The following is a 17,974-nucleotide window of genomic DNA, read 5'->3' as shown; positions in this document are numbered from 1 at the left end:
ATCTCACTCCCTATCACAGATGGTTACGTTTCCAACCCGTTTCCCTGACCAGCAAGAACAACACGCATCACTTCTAGATCCGTTTCTGACCATAGTTCCCGATGATTGTATAACAAATGCTGACAGCCCACTCGGTAGATAGATAGATAGATAGATAGATAAATATATAGATTAATGCTCACAGCCCACTCGGGAATGCTGATCATGCAGTGATAATGGTCGAGATCGCCCTAAATTCTAGAGCCAAAACTGAAAAGCCAGTGCTCAAAACAACGAGATATTATAAAAAGGCTGACTGGGAAGCCATCAGAGATCTTATCAGAGATGCCCCATGGGGAAATATTTTTTTCTCTTCCTGCTGAACAGTGCGCAAATGAGACCACTGAATGGTTCAAAACAGCAATTGAAGCACATGTTCCCATGCAGAAATTTTATAGCAAGCCCCACTCTCCCTAATGGTTTACTTCTACTTGCGCAACTGCCATTGCTCAAAGACAGCATGCATACCACAGATTTAACCGACAAAAGTCCAGTTCAAACAGACAGAAGTATATAGAAGCTAGAAGTAACGTTAAGAAAGAAATAGCGACAGCTAAGAGAGAATTTACTAAAACCACTAAAAAACGCATCGAAACACAAAAATTAGGAACTCGTGACTTTTTGAAAATCTACAGCAGTGTAGTAAATAATGGGTAATCAACAATTTCCCCACTAACCAACAATCAGGAGGTTGTTTGCTCAGCAACCGACAAGGCTAATATGCTTGCCAGCTGGTTTGCCTCAAACTCCACACTGGACCCTTCCAACCACCCCTTGCCTGACTTTCCTTTGCGGACAGACACCACGCTAGACGATCTAAAAATCACCCCTGCTCAAGTGCATGCTATCATAAAAAACCTTGACACTTCAAAAGTATGTGGATCCGATCTCATCCCAGCTGTGCTATTAAAAAAGTGCTCAGCCGAAATAGCTCCAGTTCTCTCCAAACTCTACAACAAATACCTTAATGAATCTTGCTTTCCGGGCTGTTGGAAAACTGCTTCTGTTGTACCAGTATTCAAGAATTCTGGCGAAAGAACTGACCCATCAAATTATCGCCCCATTAGCCTCCTCACACTTTTCGCTAAAATATTAGAGACCATAATTAACCATGCTCTAGTCCATCACCTTACAGATGCTAAACTTCTGACTAACCAACAATATGGATTTAGACAAGCCCGTTCCACAGCAGACATCCTCACTAATCTCTGAACATATATACCATTCACTGAACAAAGTGGGGGAGGGCAGAGCGGTAGCTCTAGATATATCAAAGGCTTTTGACAAGGTATGGCATGAGGGTCTCCTCAGGAAAATTAGATCATACGGTATCACTGGTAGAATACTTAACATAATTAAATCCTTCTTAGATAAGAGAAAAATCCAGGTTGTCTTCGACAGTCGTACATCTAAACAATATGATATAACTGTGGGAGTACCTCAGGGGTCTATCCTTCGACCTCTATTGTTCCTAATATTTATTAATGACCTCCCCGACAAAACTGCCTCTGAGATGGGTATATATGCTGATGACACCACACTCTATAACAGGCATGACAGGAAAACAAATGAACACATATCTAAAGAAATGGCAAAAACACTAGAGGATGACCTCCAATCTGTAGTGGAATGGGGACAAAAATGGATGGTCACATTCAATGCTGCCAAGACTAAACTGGTTTCCTTCAATAATTACAAGAAACCTTCTCTGCCACGAATAGCAATGGCCAGTGACTCTTTATCTGAGAGTACATCTTTCAAACTGCTTGGCCTAACGTTCACAGGAAACATGAGTTGGAATAATTACATTGAAAGCATTGCCAGAGCCACTGCGAAAAAGGTAGGCTCTCTCTACCGTGCTAAAAAACTACTAACACCTGAAAGTATCCTGTACCTCTATAAGGCCACCATTCGCCCATGTATGGAGTATTGCTGTCACATTTGGATTGGTGGATCTGCTACTAGTTTCTCGCTCCTAGACAAGGTTCAAAAGAGAGTCGCCAATCTGATAGGCCCTGAACTGGCATCTAAGCTTCAGCCTCTGTCCCATCGACGAAACGTTGCATCCCTCTGCCTGTTCTACAAGTATTTTAATGGTGAATGCTCTGGCGAACTGCAGACACTTGTGCCCCCACGACGTAGACACCCTCAACAAACCCGGCAGGCAGCTAAATCCCTCCCCCATACAGTAAAGATCCCTAGATGTAAAAGATCTTTTTACTCCAATAGTTTCTTCCCCAGAACTGCTAGACTCTGGAATTCCATTCCAGGTCCCTGCTTCCCCAACTGTACTGACATGCAGAAGTTCAAGTGTAACGTGAACCGACATCTTGCTGCCCAAATCTCAACATAGTGCCCCAGTAGTTGTTGCCCCTGATAGTAGCCCCCTACACCAAAGTGGCAATGTGCCTTGTTTGGGGTGAAAATGTAAAAAAAAAAAAAGTATATACCACACATTATCAATGTTGCTGTGAAGAAGGTGGGCTCCCTCTACCATGCAAGAAAATTACTCACGCGTGAGAGTATCCAATATCTCTACAAAGCCACCATTAGCCCATGTATGGAGTATTGTTGCCACATTTGGGCTGGTGCATCTCTTAGACAGGATTAAAAAAAGTCTCCAAACTAATAGATCACACATTATCAACCAAACACCAACTCCTAACCTAACCCCGCAATGTTGCATACCGCGCTTGTATTTTTAAATATTTAAAAAGTATTTTAAACAAACCACTTATACCTCCTTGACGTAAATATCCCTGACTAGCTCACCAAATAGTAAGATCCCATTCCGTCACTGTAGAGACTCGTAGATGTTGGAAAACCTTCTACTCTAATAGTTCCTTCCCTTAAACTGCTAGACTTTGGAATTCCCTTCCCTGACTGTACAGACATCTCGATGGTTGACTCCCTACTTAGTGTTCCAAATAGTAGTTCCTTAAGTTCCTTGTGCCTTCCTTTCTTTTTTTTATTGGTCTTTAATGACCCTCATTATTTCATAGTGGTCCATATATATATATATATATATTTATATATATATATATATATATATATATATATATATTATTTTTTTTACTATTACCTACATATATACTACCCTTACGTTTTACCCATATATATTGTACCTACTTTTAATTATAATTGACCATTTATTCAATTTTTTTTTTCCAATTTTTCATTTTTTTTTTTTCCAATTTTTCATTTTTTTTTTCCAATTTTTCATTTTTTTTTTTTCAATTTTTTATTTTTATTTTTTTTCAATTTTTCCTTTTTTTTTTCCAATTTTTCGTTTTTTTTTTTTCAAGTTTTCATTTTTTGTTTCCAATTTTTCATTTTTTGTTTCCAATTTTTCATTTATTTTTAAATTCTTCATTTTAAAAAAAAAATTTTTTTCAATTTTTCATTTTTTTTCCCCCCAATTTTTCATTTTTTTTCCCCAAAAATTTTTCATTTTTTTTTCCCCAATTTTTCATATTTTCTAATTGTTCATATTTTTCCCCCAATTTTTCATTTTTGTTTTGAATTTTGTTTCAAATCTTTTTTTTGTTTTGAATTTTTTTTTGTTTTGAAATTTTTTTGTTTTGAATTGTTTTTTTTTCGTTTCGAATTTTTTTTTTCGAATTTTTTTCTATTTTATTATTTAGTTGTGTTTATTTTTTTTCGATTTAAGTTTTTTAATTTCTCCAAAAACTTTTTAAATTTAAAATTTTTTTCTTTTTTAAAGAGTTTATTCAGTTTTTATTTTTTCAATTTTTTCGATTTTTTTTTTCATTTACAAAAAAAAATTTCATTTTTTTTTTCAGCTTAAATGTCTTTCATTTACATTTTTTCTAAATTTTGCATTTCTTTCCAGCAAAACTGGATACATTCCCTCAACTTATGTGAGAAAATTACGTGATTTAGAAATATATGAGTAAGTAATTTTCTTTAGTTTTCAAATGTTTTAAAAACAATTTTTAAATTTTATTTATTTTGCCGTTTCTATTTAAATTAAAATGTCAAACAAAACAAGACAATGATTGATATTTTGACCGAGTTTAGGGGTGATTGGTCCAGTGATATGAATGCCAGACTGCACACAAACAAAACAAAACATAGTTACAAACTTGGCCGAATACATACAATACCTTGGTGGAGGTAATAAAAAAAAAAACAACTTTGAATAAAAATATAGAAAATATCAACTTACTTGATATAATTTTGAACAAGTCACCATAATTGTTTCAGATTATCAGCTTTTTCAGATTTTATCCTAAGCATTTTTGAAGAATTCCAAGAGTTGTTAAAGCCCTTGGCCCTTTAAAAAAAAAAAATCATTAAAATTAATAACACAAAACAAAACATTAATTATATGGATATTTTTTTTTTAATCAAAATAAAAATTTTTTAGCTTTGATGAAATGATTGAAATTCCGAAATAAATTACTGAAAAAAAAATTTTTTTTTGTAATTCAGGCACTTGTGCATTTTAGGTTTAGAGGATTTTTTTTTTTTTTTTTTTTTTAAATTTCAAGGGCAGACAATTCAAAGAATTGTTGAACTTTCATATAACATATTCGTAAAAGCAAAACACTAAATTAACACAACACAAAATAAAGCATTAATTATCTGAACATTTATTGAATTAAATATATTGAATTTTTTAGCTTTATAAAATAATTAGAATTTCGAAATAAATTACAACAGGATTTTTTGTATTTATATGAAAATGTGTGCTGAGATAGCAGAACGACTCAACCATCCAACTTGTTTTCATTAATCATGATTATCATGACATGATTTTGTGGTGCTTAGTTAAAAATGATACAGGTAAAAAATGGTAAAAGTTAATAAATAGGTATTCCCCCTATATCAAACGGCAAAAACAAAGAAAAACCTATATATGTACTGGTGACAGGAAGAAAATATTGTACACGAAAAATCGCGTAACTTGACCAAGTAGTTTTATTTTTAAATAAATAAAAATTGTTGGCCAAACCAACTTATCTTGCCTTTGATAAAATTTATTTGTTATATATTTGTTTTTGACCACTTTTTGGTGCCAAGTAAAAATGGCAAAAACTAAATAAATAGGCAAAAATAGCACTTTGCTCAAGCTCCCATTTCCCTAGTTTAAAACAGGGCTAAGCTCCCTTAACTTTAGTTTGAAAAAAGTTGGTTTGGTTAGGTTAGGTTCAAATTTTGTAGAAGCACTGAAAAAAATAATTATAACATTTTATTTTAATAATTTTATAATAAATATTTATGTATAATAATCTGAAAAAGTTTAAAATTTTGCCACTGCCTAAATTTAATTAATCTTTTTAAAAAAGGTTTTGAAAATAGAAAATCTAATGATTTAATCGCTGGCAGCAACTGCTTTTAATTTTCTTGCACCAAAAAGATTTTTACTTTTTAAAAAATGTTATTATGCAGAAAATTGACAAAATTGATTTACAAATTTATATTTACAAATAATCATCTACAACTTTTTTTTTATAAGAATGTTGGGTTTGTTTTAAAATAGACTTTAAAATATTTATTGACTGAAAAATCAGTGTAATTTTTATTTTATTTTTCTAGTACATTCTAAGCCAATGAGTTTCTTGAGGCGACACATGCTTGTCAGTCGGTGACTGAACAAAACCTACCAAATCAAATAAAACATGAACTAATAAAAAAGTAAATGATTTTTTTTTTAAAGTAAAAAAAAAAAAAAAAAAAAATTGTTGTATTTGAATGCAAAATTGTATTTTAACAGTTTTTAATAATTATCAAAAATAATTATTTTTCTTGGCAATTATTTTGTTTTTCAACATTTTCCGGTACTTTATAAATACTGAATATTTAGAAAAACTTTGAATCAGGTTTTTGTTTTGCCAATTTATTTATGAAATTTTTATTGTTTTGTTTTATTTTGTTTTTGTTTGTTTTCCCCCAATTCACAATTATAACGTTTTTGCTATAAAAGAAAAATTAGCTATTTATAGAGGTCTGGATACTTATGCAGAATAGTACAGAATGTGCTGAAATAAGGACGTTATTATTTTGAAAAAAATCTCTATTGAGAGAACCCCCTTCCTCTCAAATTGAACTACATAATTTTGGGTTCAATATTGATGAGTGGGTCTCTTAGCAGCTGGTAAAAATTACGGAGTTTTCTGGGCAGAAGCAAATAACATAAAAAGGGACAAGCATAATAAATATCAGTTCTGCATAGTGGTGAATTAGTTCACTTGTCATGGGTTTTGTTTTTAGTTGTTCTGTATTGTGGCTCCTGGCTTGGTTGCTATGGTTATAAATTATGATGAAGAGTCAAACGAATATATAAAGGAGGTGGGTGGATATACAAGCAATTAAGTTTTATATTCCTTATTTCTACCTCCTTACTTTTCACACTGGCTCGCTAAAAGAATCGTAAAACTAACAGAAAGCTTTTTCATTTTTTAGTTGACCTTTGACCATGATTAAAAAATAGAAAATAAACTAACTTCCACCCCGACCAATATTTATTTAATTTTTTTTTTGGGGGGGGGGGGGGGGGCTCAGCTCTTTTTTAAACGAGAGGAATGGGAGCTAACCTGCACATTTCAAATGGTCCTAATTTTCCGTTGTCAAAGTGCCATTTTTACCTATTTATCAACTTTTGCTATTTTTCTGGTGCCATTTTTACCAGTGCTATTTTTACCTATTCACTTTTGCCATTTTTACTGTGCCATTTTTTTCTGATGCCATTTTTACCAGTGCTATTTTTACCTATTCACTTTTGCCATTTTTTACTGTGCCATTTTTTTCTGATGCCATTTTTACCAGTGCTATTTTTACCTATTCACTTTTGCCATTTTTACTGTGCCATTTTTTTCTGATGTCATTTTTACCAGTGCTATTTTTACCTATTCACTTTTGCCATTTTTACTGTGCCATTTTTTTCTGATGTCATTTTTACCAGTGCTATTTTTACCTATTCACTTTTGCCATTTTTACTGTGCCATTTTTTCTGATGCCATTTTTACCAGTGCTATTTTTACCTATTCACTTTTGCCATTTTTACTGTGCCATTTTTTTCTGATGTCATTTTTACCAGTGCTATTTTTACCTATTCACTTTTGCCATTTTTTACTGTGCCATTTTTTCTGATGCCATTTTTACCAGGCCATTTTTTACCATGCCATTTTTTTCTGGTGCTATTTTTACTGCGCCATTTTTTTTCTGGTGCCATTTTTACCTAAATTTATGATCTTATAGCCTTCCATCTATTTGCGCAGGCTGTAATCAAGGCATTTAAGAAAATTAGTAGGCGGAATCCCCTATTAAGTGACAAAAAGAAAAAATTCTGAAATTTGTTAAATTATGAGACATTTTTCTTTTGTTTTTAAAGCTGGTATTACAAGGATATAACGCGGCAAAAGTGCGAAGAATATCTGCGTCGTGACGGAAGGGATGGGTGTTTTATGGTACGCGATTCAACCACACCTCGCATCTTCTATACTGTATCGTTATATGCGAATGGGTAAGTATATCATTCTTGTAATTTCTACCTAAAATATCTCTGGCCAAGTGTTTATTTATCCTTCTTGCTTCCTCCAAGTCAATTTTTATCAATGTATACTATTGGTAATTTTTAAAATATCTCTAGCCAGGTCTTTATTTATCCCTCTATTCTCCAAGTCCAATTTATCAATCTATATCATTTGGTGATTTCTTCATCCTATTAAAACTGTTTGGGGGTGGGGACCATCATCATCATCATCATGTTTTGGGAAATATGTATTTTGATAATTGGTAAAACAGAATGCAACTGGTAAATTGGTAAAACTTAATATAACAACTTATACAATGAATAATGTATTTTGGGCACCGGTTAATTAAGTACATGTTTTGGAAAATACAAACTTTTACAATAGGTAAAATAGGACATCTACATGGATGACCGGTAAAATGGAACACCTATGTCGGTTGACTGGTAAAATGGAACACCTATGTCGGTTGACCGGTAAAATGGAACACCTATGTCGGTTGACCGGTAAAATGGAACACCTATGTAGTTTGACCGGTAAAATGGAACACCTATGTCGGTTGACCGGTAAAAGGGAACACCTATGTCGGTTGACCGGTAAAATGGAACACCTATGTCGTTTGACCGGTAAAATGGAACACCTATGTCAGTTGACCGGTAATATGGAACACCTATGTCGGTTGACCGTTAAAAGGGAACACCTATGTCGGTTGACCGGTAAAATGGAACACCTATGTCGTTTGACCGGTAAAATGGAACACCTATGTCGTTTGACCGGTAAAATGGAACACCTATGTCGTTTGACCGGTAAAATGGAACACCTATGTCGGTTGACCGGTAAAATGGAACACCTATGTCGGTTGACCGGTAAAATGGAACACCTATGTCGTTTGACCGGTAAAATGGAACACCTATGTCGGTTGACCGGTAAAATGGAACACCTATGTCGGTTGACCGGTAAAATAGAACACCTATGTCGGTTGACCGGTAAAATAGAACACCTATGTCGGTTTGACCGGTAAAATGGAACACCTATGTCGTTTGACCGGTAAAAGGGAACACCTATGTCGGTTGACCGGTAAAATGGAACACCTATGTCGGTTGACCGGTAAAAGGGAACACCTATGTCGGTTGACCGGTAAAATAGAACACCTATGTCGGTTGACCGGTAAAATGGAACACCTATGTCGTTTGACCGGTAAAAGGGAACACCTATGTCGGTTGACCGGTAAAATAGAACACCTATGTCGGTTGACCGGTAAAATGGAACACCTATGTTGGTTGACCGGTAAAATGGAACACCTATGTCGTTTGACCGGTAAAATGGAACACCTATGTCGGTTGACCGGTAAAATGGAACACCTATGTCGGTTGACCGGTAAAATGGAACACCTATGTCGGTTGACCGGTAAAAGGGAACACCTATGTCGGTTGACCGGTAAAAGGGAACACCTATGTCGGTTGACCAGTAAAATGGAACACCTATGTCGGTTGACCGGTAAAAGGGGACTTATACGTCGGTTGACCGGTAAAAGGGGTCTTATACATCGGTTGACCGGTAAAAGGGGTCTTATACGTCGGTTGACCGGTAAAAGGGGTCTTATACATCGGTTGACCGGTAAAAGGGGACTTATACGACGGTTGACCGGTAAAAGAGGACTTATATGTCGGTTGACCGGTAAAAGGGGACTTCTACGTCAGTTCACAAGTAAAAGGGAATTTCTAGGTTTATTGACCGGTAATAAGAAACTTCTATTTTACCAGCTTCTATTTTGCAAACAAAACAAACTTTTGTCAACTGGTGAACTGGAATATGTATTTTGGGTTCAGATAAAATAGAAACAATATTTTGTGTCACAAAAAATTATTTCAAGGACAAGTAATAATAAAGTAAAAAAAAAAAAAATCCTCAGCAGACCGTAAGAATCTTGCCCCCTTCCTCTATTTTTTTATTTTCATTTTCTTTTTTAGTTTTTGCAGTGGATTATTATCGAATGGACATTAGTCTACCAGATTTAAATTTATTTACTTATTTGCGGACTGTTATCTTCATCTTCGGAGTTATTTTTCTTATTCGAAAGCCTTTGAAATGAGTATTTATTTGTTATCCTCGTTTTCATAGTTGTCGTTTCACCACGTTTCGGCCAACTCATCCTCTGGCCTTCTTCAGGTGATTAACTGCAACAGGATAGGAATGCTGAGTGTCGTAACTGTATCTCCACTAATTAACGGAGTGAAACAATAGCAACTACGAAGAGGAAGATAACAGTTTGCAAATAAATAAATGCACAAATTACTTATCTCAGAGGATTCCAATTAAAAAAAAATTAATATATAATGCTTTTGTGATAGAGGACATACCTCAGAAACGGGTGAAAATCTGTCTCGGCAGCAGGTTGAAAGACAGAAAAAGAGAAGATGGCGGCTGTTGTCTTTTAAAGCGTCCGGTCACGCATAGATCTCGAGCAATCTCGTGTGGTATATGCAAATTGGGTATGCCTGAAACATTATAAAAGGCGAGTCGCTGGGAGGAGTGAGAGAAGCGTTTAAGACATGCAAATAGAAAACGTCGACGTGTATGCTAGTAACGAACTCTACTCTAATGAGCTCGTTACTAGCGAACCTCTGCTTGACGTTTTAAGCAAAAAGGTTTTGTTGCTTTGCGTTAGACAAAGACTTCTGATACAGCTTTAAAATGTTCTTTTTTTTCCCCCACAAAATCAACAAACCCAGACATCTATAAATATAAAAGCGAAAATGTATGTGTGTATGTGTGTTCGCTTTTTCTGTATGTCTACAAAAGGCTTCTTTCAGAGAAGCGGTCAGTCGGTCCACAACTTCTTAAAACTTTTTATATCACATATAAATCGTAATATCTCAGAGTTAACAATGGAGCTCGCCTGTCTATTTAATTTGCTCGATTTTGAGAAGATAAATATTCAACATTTGTCGCTCGCCGCATGTGGGTTAGTCTTTTTCCTATAACATCTTGGGAAAATAAAAATAAAAAAAAGCGTTCCCGCAGTAAATAAAATACTATCCCGCAGTCAAACTTGACCTCATTAAGTCATTAAAACGTGCACCTGCCAAATCCAAGTAATTAAATAAATTCAAGCGTGTTTCCGTTAGCATCTCGCGGTGGCCCAATGGTTAAAACCGTCGCACTCTTTTTTATTTTTTCACACTTTAATTTACAACTTTGCCTTAACGGTTCGGGTTCGATCCTCATACTTATCTACCAAAACTTTTTTTTTATTTATTTTAACCCCCCCCCCCCGGAGTTTTGATTTACCCAAAACCACACACACCTCCAAACACCCGAGCAACGCCGGGTACCCCTCGCTAGTTACCATGGAAAACACAGCGTGAATCGCCATGTTGATTTTTTAGTCTCCACTTGTATCGAATGCTATTAGCATTCATTATTAAATGCTATTAGCATTCATTATTATTGTTAGCACATTTTAAGTCGGAAATTTTTTGAAAAGGGGGTGGGGGGAGAATATCATTCTGATACCTGATTAAAGGGTTCACTGGCTAAAATAAGTGAAATATTGCGAATTCAAATTATCTCCCCTTTTTTTTTTTTTTTTTCCCTTTTTTTTTAAAGATTGTTTTCAAAATGGAAGGCAAGACAGTCACTCCTCTGTTAGTCATAAAATTTTATTTTATTATTTTAGGGATTTTTCTGTTGAACGTAGAATCTATATATTAATAGGATAGCACTTGTTATTTATTTTGTGTGCCACGCTTATGCCCGAGTGAGTATCATTTAATTGTTATGGAATTCCATTTCTTGTAATAATTTTACCTAGAATTTTTCATAAGTTTTGGTTTCAGTTTCGATGGCACTTAAAGTCATCTATTTTTTTTTAAATAATTTTACCAAAAATTCTTGATTATTCATTCTTTTTAAATCTGACTATAAGGTAGACTAACCAGAGTGCCTCTTTTTGGGGAGCTGGTTTCCCCCACATTAAAAACCGATCTCATGTCTAACTCTTCCCTCAAGGGGAGGCAAGTAAACAAAAAAAAAATCCAACTCTAAGCTTGTTATTTTTTTCATGTATATCATAAAAACACGTGTTAAACGTGTAGATATTTTTTTCAAACATAAAAAAGCACTTCTGAAGAGGGGAGGGGGTGATCTATAGATTTTGTTTTAAAATCTATAAATCTTGTTTTAAAATCAATAAATCTTGTTTTAAAATCTATAAATCTTGTTTTAAAATCAATAAATCTTGTTTTAAAATCAATAAATCTTGTTTTAAAATCTATAAATCTTGTTTTAAAATCTATAAATCTTGTTTTAAAATCTATAAATCTTGTTTTAAAATCTATAAATCTTGTTTTAAAATCAATAAATCTTGTTTTAAAATCTATAAATCTTGTTTTAAAATCTATAAATCTTGTTTTAAAATCTATAAATCTTGTTTTAAAATCAAGAAACCTTGTTTTAAAATCAATAAATCTTGTTTTAAAATCAATAAATCTTGTTTTAAAATCTATAAATCTTGTTTTAAAATCAATAAATCTTGTTTTAAAATCAATAAATCTTGTTTTAAAATCAATAAATCTTGTTTTAAAATCTATAAATCTTGTTTTAAAATCTATAAATCTTGTTTTAAAATCTATAAATCTTGTTTTAAAATCTATAAATCTTGTTTTAAAATCTATAAATCTTGTTTTAAAATCTATAAATCTTGTTTTAAAATCAATAAATCTTGTTTTAAAATCTATAAATCTTTCTTATATTCTTATTATAATCAGCAATTGGAAGATTTTTTAATCAAATAAAAAAAAAGAAGATAATTAAAGAAATTGTTTTTGACATTGGAAAATGTGCACAATTTTTTCTGATTTCGATACTGATTCTAATACCCCCCTAAAATTCTGATTTTTCTGATTCTCCGATTCCGATTAATCATCTGAACACTAGTATCTCTATCTCTACTAATATCTAAGTCACTTTGTGTGTGTGTGTGAGAGTGAGAGGTTCCAAGCAGCTGAGCTTATCTTTTGCAAACTTCACACAAAGCTAATTTATATGTCTGGCAGTGTTCTTAGATATGTTTTGTACAGAAATTCCTCCGATAAATATCGAAAATCGAAAAAATCCGATCTTAAAGTCTTTCTTTTCTAATAGATAAAAAGAATTTTTACAGGGGAATATTTTATTTTACGCCGAAACTTGGCCGGTGTGACATAAACTGTTCCCCTGTAAAAGTTCTTTTTTATCTATAAGAGAAGAAAGACTAGATTTAAGATCATGAAGCCTAAATATCAGCTGATGTGATATTGTAAACAAACACAGACAGAATTTGATGAACGACATTATCATTATTACTTTAAAAAAATTTTTTTTGCGAATTAGTCCTCCGGGCAAATTATTCTGCGTAATTTATAATATTCAATAAAGGATTGATTCTATAATAATACATATGCAATCTGCATGAATTAAAATATCATGTTTAAGCGTACTGTACGATTGGGCAACGCCGGGGGTCCAGCTAGTATATGCATATTTTGAGTAAGACTTTTTTTTTTAAAGGTGGAGGGGGGGTATAATTCTGGTTTATGATGAAAAAAAAGGTTCATGGATTAAAAATGATGGAAAAATAATGCCTGAAACTTTTTTTTTTTTTTTTTTTTTCTTCAATCCAGCAAACCAAGACATTACCATGTCAAACAGAACGACAAGAAATTCTATCTGTCTGAACGATGTTATTTCAGCACGGTTCCAGAGCTCGTAAATTATCACAAGCATAACGCGGCCGGTCAGTCTTCTTTCACCAAAGTTTTACTTCAGATAAAATTTTGTGTTTTTTTACATTGGTGATTTTTTTTTTTTTTTTTTTTCTTAAACCAATGCATTTCAGGTGAAAACATTATTATGTATTTAAAAATTAGCATAAATTTCAAGATTTTACAAAAAGTATTATAAGTAAAAATAAAATTTCTCAATCTGTGCCTAAATCAAAACGTAGATACCACGAACAAAGCTTCTTTCTTAGAACTGAACGCCTGTGGAACTCTGTTCCACTTGCCTGTTTCCCTCCCGATTTCAACCTGGATGTCTTCAAGTCCAACACAAACAAATTCCTGATGAACCGCCCCCCCCCTTAAGTAATGACACCTTATCAATTCTCCAATACTATTGCTACACTATCCCTTTGATTACTGTACACACAATAACCCTTATCCCTGAGTGGCCATTGGGCCTTGATAAGTGGTGAACTCCATGTAAAAAAAAAAAAAAGAAATGTGTGAAGTTTTATCGTATGTTTTAATGTGAAAGAGTTGTGCGACTAATTCAGTGTGACAAACCAGAGAGATAACTAGGGCTATGACAACAGCATATTATTTTCATTGTTTTGACTCTTGAGTGTATATCCGACACAGTTAGACACGGTTAATCATATGAGAACCACATCACTCTATATAAAAGCATATAAGATATCAACGGATACACACTCAAGAGTCAAAACAATAAAAATTGTCCTAGTCCTAATTATTACGTACTTACAAAATTAACATAAATTCCAACAAATTTTTTTAAAAATGATCCAGTAGAAAAATAATTACAAGGAAAAACAAAATTTCTCGATATATGAAGTTTCATCATATGTCTTAGTTTGGAAGAGTTGTGCAACCAATTCAGTATAACAAACAAGGCAGATAACCCTCGACATAAATTAAGGGTCAGTCATCTTTAAACTGTTCATCCACCCACTATTGCGGTTGACATTGAAGCACAATGTAATTGTTTTGATCAGGAAGAATTGTGCAACCAATTCAGTATGACAAACAAGGGAGATAACCCTGGACATAAATTAAGGGTCAGTCATCTTTAAACTGTTCATCTACCCACTATTGCACTTGACATTGAAGCCCAATGTAATTATGTTTTAATAAGGAAGAGTTATGCAACCAATTCAGTATGACAAACTTGCTTATCTCCCTTGACTCAAATTAAATGTGCACCATTTTAAAACCCAACATAACTCTGACTGTTTTTCACTACTAACGATTACTACGTTGTTGTCCTGATGACCACCTTACACACATTAACCCTTGTACTCGGATGGACTCCTGGCTTTGATAAGTGATAACCCCTTAAAAAAATGGATGATTTTTTTTTGTTAAAAATACATCTAACACATCATGTACAGGATTTTTTTTTTTTAAACAGGCATCACCACATTATCAAGGCCAAGAGGCCACTCGAGGATAAGGGTTAAAGAGTGTACAGTAGAAATCGGAAAATATAGTAATCATTAGTAATGAAAATTCGGTAAATTTGTTAACTTATATGGAACGGCTCATCAAGAACTTATTTACGTTAGACTTGAAGACAACCATATTGTACTCAGCTGGAAAGCAGGAAAGCGGAAGACAATTCCACAGGCGTGCAGTTCTAAGAAAGAAGCTTTGTTCATGGAATCTACGTTTAGGTTTAGGCACAGATAAAGAGTGGGGGGGGGGGAATTATTGATAGTGTTTACAGCTAGCCGAGTGTTTCTTGTGAAAGTTTTGCGAGGGGGGACCATAGACTGAAGCTCAGTCGAACACTTTCCATGAAAATAACGATACATTTGAGACAAGCTTGCAACATCTCTTCTGTGAGATAGAGGTTGCAGGGAAGAGAAAAGGACATCTCTTACGAGGCTACGAAGTCTATTTTGAATATCAAGGCAGGACAAATCCTTTCTAGCAGCTCCTGCCCAGATGTGGCAACAGTACTCCATCCTTGGACGTACCTGGCTCTTATATAGATAGAGAATTGCATCAGCAGTGAGATCTATTAGATTGATAGAAAGATCCCACCATTTTTCCAGCGGCCCTGGCAACAGATTTGATGTACCTGTTCCATTTAAGATCAGGAGTAATTGTCGAGCCCAGAAGCTTGTCAAAACTTGAGGCCTCCTGAAGACAAGAGCCATTCATTTCAATTGATGCCAGATGTGGATCAGAATGTTGATGATGTAAAGAGAGAAGCTTGATTTTAGATGCATTAAAAGTAACCAGCCACTCCTTTCCCCATTGTACCATGTGCTCAAGATCAGAGGAGAGAGAATCAGAGAGAACTTGGTCGTTTACTGTCTTAGATGTGCTACCATAAATGGTAGTGTCATCAGCATAAATGTCTACAATCATTTTCTTGTAATTTTTGGAATTTATACTTAAACATACAATTAAGTACATAATGGTTTCACCTGAAATGAGTTTTTTTTTTGTTGTTGTTGTTTAAAGATGCAGCATATTATATCATAAAAAAAATCAATATTAAATTAAAAAGTGATAAAAAAAATTCTACTGTATTTAAAACGCTGTTTGTATAAAAAAAATGTGTTTATTTAAAAAAAAATAAAAATTGTTGTTCAAACTGTCAAATTTGCAATTTTAAATTAAAACTTTATGAATATTTGCCACAAAATTAAATTAAAAAAATTTTAAGGCTACAAATCTTGGTGCGACCAAATCAGGCTGTCTGAAGATATTGGCTTCCTGAGACGAAACGTACCTAACATTGATGCTTTTTGTTTTTCTACTTCCTTTTGCAAAACTTCATTATGTTCTGCAAAATCAAAATCCCCCTTTCCTTCTTCCCCTTCCCCCTTTCTATATCCTCCACTTCCTTAATGGTTTCCCAACTTAAAATATACCAAACATTAATACTGTAAACCTTTTCCCTCTCCCATTGCAAAACTCATTCATGTTCTGGACATGAAGGAACAAAAACGATAAAATCCACTACAAAATAGCAATTGAAGATACAAAGAGCTTGAAGAATATAACTGGACGTAACATGAATACTATTTCCAAAATAACTGGATTCGGCATTAAATAACCCGAAAAGGATTGATATGCCATAAAACATAACAACTAAACCAAACCAATCCTTCAAACTCCTCGGTTTAAATTAAAAGATGGCGTAACAAATGGGAAATACAAATGTAACTTCTCTTCCAACTTTCAGATTTTGTAATCATGCCGATATTCCTTCTTTTAAAGTTGATAAGCTCTTTTTCTTCTGATGAATAAATAAGTGCAACATGAATAATATTTCCAAAATAACTGGATTCGGCATTAAATAACCCGAAAAGCGATGATATGCCGTAAAACAAAACAACCAAACCAAGACTACAGATCTAATTAATTAGGTTGACGGTTTTTGAAAAAGTTCATATCCGATAAATTATCAAAACGTTTACTTAAAAGTCTATTGGTTCTTGTCCGGAATTCCACCGATAGCTAAAAAACAAAATTAAAAAAAACTGTATTATTTACATACCTGTGACAAAATGAAAATATCATATTCCAAAAATCATAAATTGATCAATTAGTTCTATTGTTATATATATATATATATTTAAACAAAAAAATAAAATCTTATGAATAACAGAAACGACTGTCTTTTGAGATCCATATTATTTGGCTTCTTCAGACTAGTGCTTTGATCTTGTGTGTGATGTTCGTAACGTTGGACAAAATACCTAAAGAATGTCAATTGGCCGAAACATTGTGACAAGGAAACTCAAGATGAGAACAGTAATCCGAAGAATCCAAATAATACAGATCTCAAGAAACAAAGCGAGATAGCAGAAACAATAGTTCAAACTTACTAGAGTGTTGTAATGCCTACGAATTCTCATTAATCGCTTAAGAATGATTTTCTTTATAAAAACAAAACTACTTGATCAATTTACGTGATTTTTGGAATATGACATTCTTACTTTGTTACAGGCATGTACAGCAACCAGATTTTTATTTATTTTTGTTTTTTAATTTTAGCGAAATTCTGGACAAGAACAAAAGTTTATTTTTTTAAATTTAATTTACGAGCAAATCTCCAAACAAATGAATCATCCAAATGTGACATGAAAGTCGACAGTTCAAAACAACTTTTTAATATTTAAAACTACAGTGTGACTTATTATGAACAGCATATACTATCAGAATCAAGTTCGCCCATTACAATATCGAATATCAAATTTGTGGAGCTGTTAGAATTATGAGTGAGCTCTCTGCTATTTGGTCAAAATCTGTTTCTGCTTTTGGTATTATGCAAAATACAAACAGTGTTGAAATAATAATGCTACTATTTAGAAACCCATCCTTAACATAGGGAGGAGAGGGTGTTTTGTAACTATTCTGTACTTTCACCTAACAATTTAATGAAACCTTGAATTTAACTTGAAACTCGTATCTAAAAATAGCATGGTTTATATTCTGCATAAGTACCCTGTTTTCTGCTGAATTGCTAGGGCCTTACCTCCTCTTTTGTATTCAGGGGGGGGGCTGAATTTGATTTCTTTCTCTTATAACAATTTTACTTTTTTTTCAATTAATTATTTGAAACATTCGATGAAGTGTTTCTTTCAATTATTTGAAACATTCGATGAAGTGTTTCTTTCAATTAATTATTTGAAACATTCG

The 17,974-nt window shown here is 33.4% G+C and overlaps 1 protein-coding gene across 2 annotated transcripts in view; it reads left to right on the top strand.

Annotated features, from left to right (window-relative positions):
* LOC145259090 (tyrosine-protein kinase Tec-like) overlaps positions 1 to 17,974 on the top strand; it is a 208,792-nt gene that overhangs the window by 148,423 nt on the left and 42,395 nt on the right. For both annotated transcript variants that reach the window (XM_080116734.1, XM_080116735.1), the window contains exons 8-10: positions 3,893 to 3,952; positions 7,397 to 7,528; positions 13,199 to 13,311. In XM_080116734.1, the coding sequence (XP_079972860.1) occupies positions 3,893 to 3,952; positions 7,397 to 7,528; positions 13,199 to 13,311 (305 nt within the window). The remainder of the gene's footprint in view (positions 1 to 3,892; positions 3,953 to 7,396; positions 7,529 to 13,198; positions 13,312 to 17,974) is intronic.

This window comes from Euprymna scolopes, chromosome 34 (genome assembly GCF_053919585.1).
Source record: "Euprymna scolopes isolate OS-2025 chromosome 34, ASM5391958v1, whole genome shotgun sequence".
NCBI classification, from domain to species: domain Eukaryota; kingdom Metazoa; phylum Mollusca; class Cephalopoda; order Sepiida; family Sepiolidae; genus Euprymna; species Euprymna scolopes.
The sequence above is the reverse complement of the archived record's forward strand: the minus strand, read 5'-3'. Positions and strand labels throughout refer to the sequence as shown.